General features: G+C 48.1%; 1 protein-coding gene across 1 annotated transcript in view; it reads right to left on the reverse strand.

Moving 5' to 3' along the window:
• Positions 1-416, reverse strand: part of LOC119589222 (transmembrane emp24 domain-containing protein 7-like) — a 9685-nt gene extending 9269 nt beyond the window's left edge. The window contains exon 1 of the mRNA XM_037937826.1: positions 64-416. Coding sequence (XP_037793754.1) covers positions 64-213 — 150 coding nt within the window. The 5' untranslated portion in view covers positions 214-416. The remainder of the gene's footprint in view (positions 1-63) is intronic.
• Between the last annotated feature and the right edge of the window lie 788 nt (positions 417-1204).

The raw sequence follows: 1204 nt of genomic DNA on the forward strand, positions 1-1204 counted from the left end.
AGGAGCCCAAGACCCAAATCCCTCGCGCCCTTCCTCCTCCTCCTTCTCCCGAAGCCATCCTACCTGATACTCGAGCGTGCACTCCGTCCCCTTCTCGATCTCCTCGTAGAAGCACTCCTTGGCGTTGTCGGGGAGCTCGAAGGTGAGCTCGACCGCAGCCGCCCTGGCCACCACACTCGCCGCCACAGCCACCAGCAACCACACCTTCTCCATGTTGTCCGTCTCGCTAGCGCTTTCCTGTCACTTGGCCAGCATCAACTGGACATAGTTGGGTCCGGAATGGGTCAGCAACGCCGCGAAATCCCGCGCACAACCCCGTCTATTGGGACTTTGACAGTCGGGCCGCGTCTTCTGCTAAAATACGTGGCCGGAAACAAAATACAGCCGCGTTCAGGTGGTCGGGGGCTGTTGGGGTTCTGACATACGTAGGGGTCTGGGCCAATCAGCGCGGTGTTAGGGAGGCGAGCGGCCAATCAGCGGGCGGGATCTGGCCTAGAGTCGGAACCCCTCGCCCTTCGTGAACGAGGCCAAAATAGTGCGTCGGTGCTGCCATCTGTTGGACGTAGAGGAATCTTGCGTTCGAATCGTCTAACTCAGTATTGAAAAATAGTTTTATTCGTATTTGGTGGACAGGAATAAATCCCCGTATGCATATACCCCATTACCGGAATAGATAAATACACTTATCAATTATTCAAGCCACCACACACTGTAAAGTCCTTGTCCAAAGGTATTTTTTCCCCACGGACCAGCATTTTAACGCAACGGTTGAAACTCGAATTTGCCTCGAGAGTATAAACGATGACGTCGAAAACCTTGAAGGAAAATAAACGTAAACTTGATGACTCGCCGCGCTGCGCAAGAACACGTGTCATAATTTCAACCGCTGTAATCGCACTACAGTAGAAAACATATTGTTCAAGAATTATAGACTATTCTGCGCATATCGGAGACTTTTCTCAATCCAAAAGTTTCAGGGAGATAATTATATGCATGTTATCCCCCCAAAATTAAGGTTCTCTCGCGTGTTAAAAGAAGGAAAGATTATTCTAAAAATACGTGTATTAGTAATCACTAAGGATGGTTTGTTCTCCCGGCATTCTTAAAGTAATCATCAATATATCGAGTCACATAAATGAAAAGTCAACACAATCATAACTTTTTAAATATAAGAACATAACTTGCGCCTCTGTATATACATTCG

This window comes from Penaeus monodon, chromosome 25 (genome assembly GCF_015228065.2).
Source record: "Penaeus monodon isolate SGIC_2016 chromosome 25, NSTDA_Pmon_1, whole genome shotgun sequence".
Classification (NCBI taxonomy): domain Eukaryota; kingdom Metazoa; phylum Arthropoda; class Malacostraca; order Decapoda; family Penaeidae; genus Penaeus; species Penaeus monodon.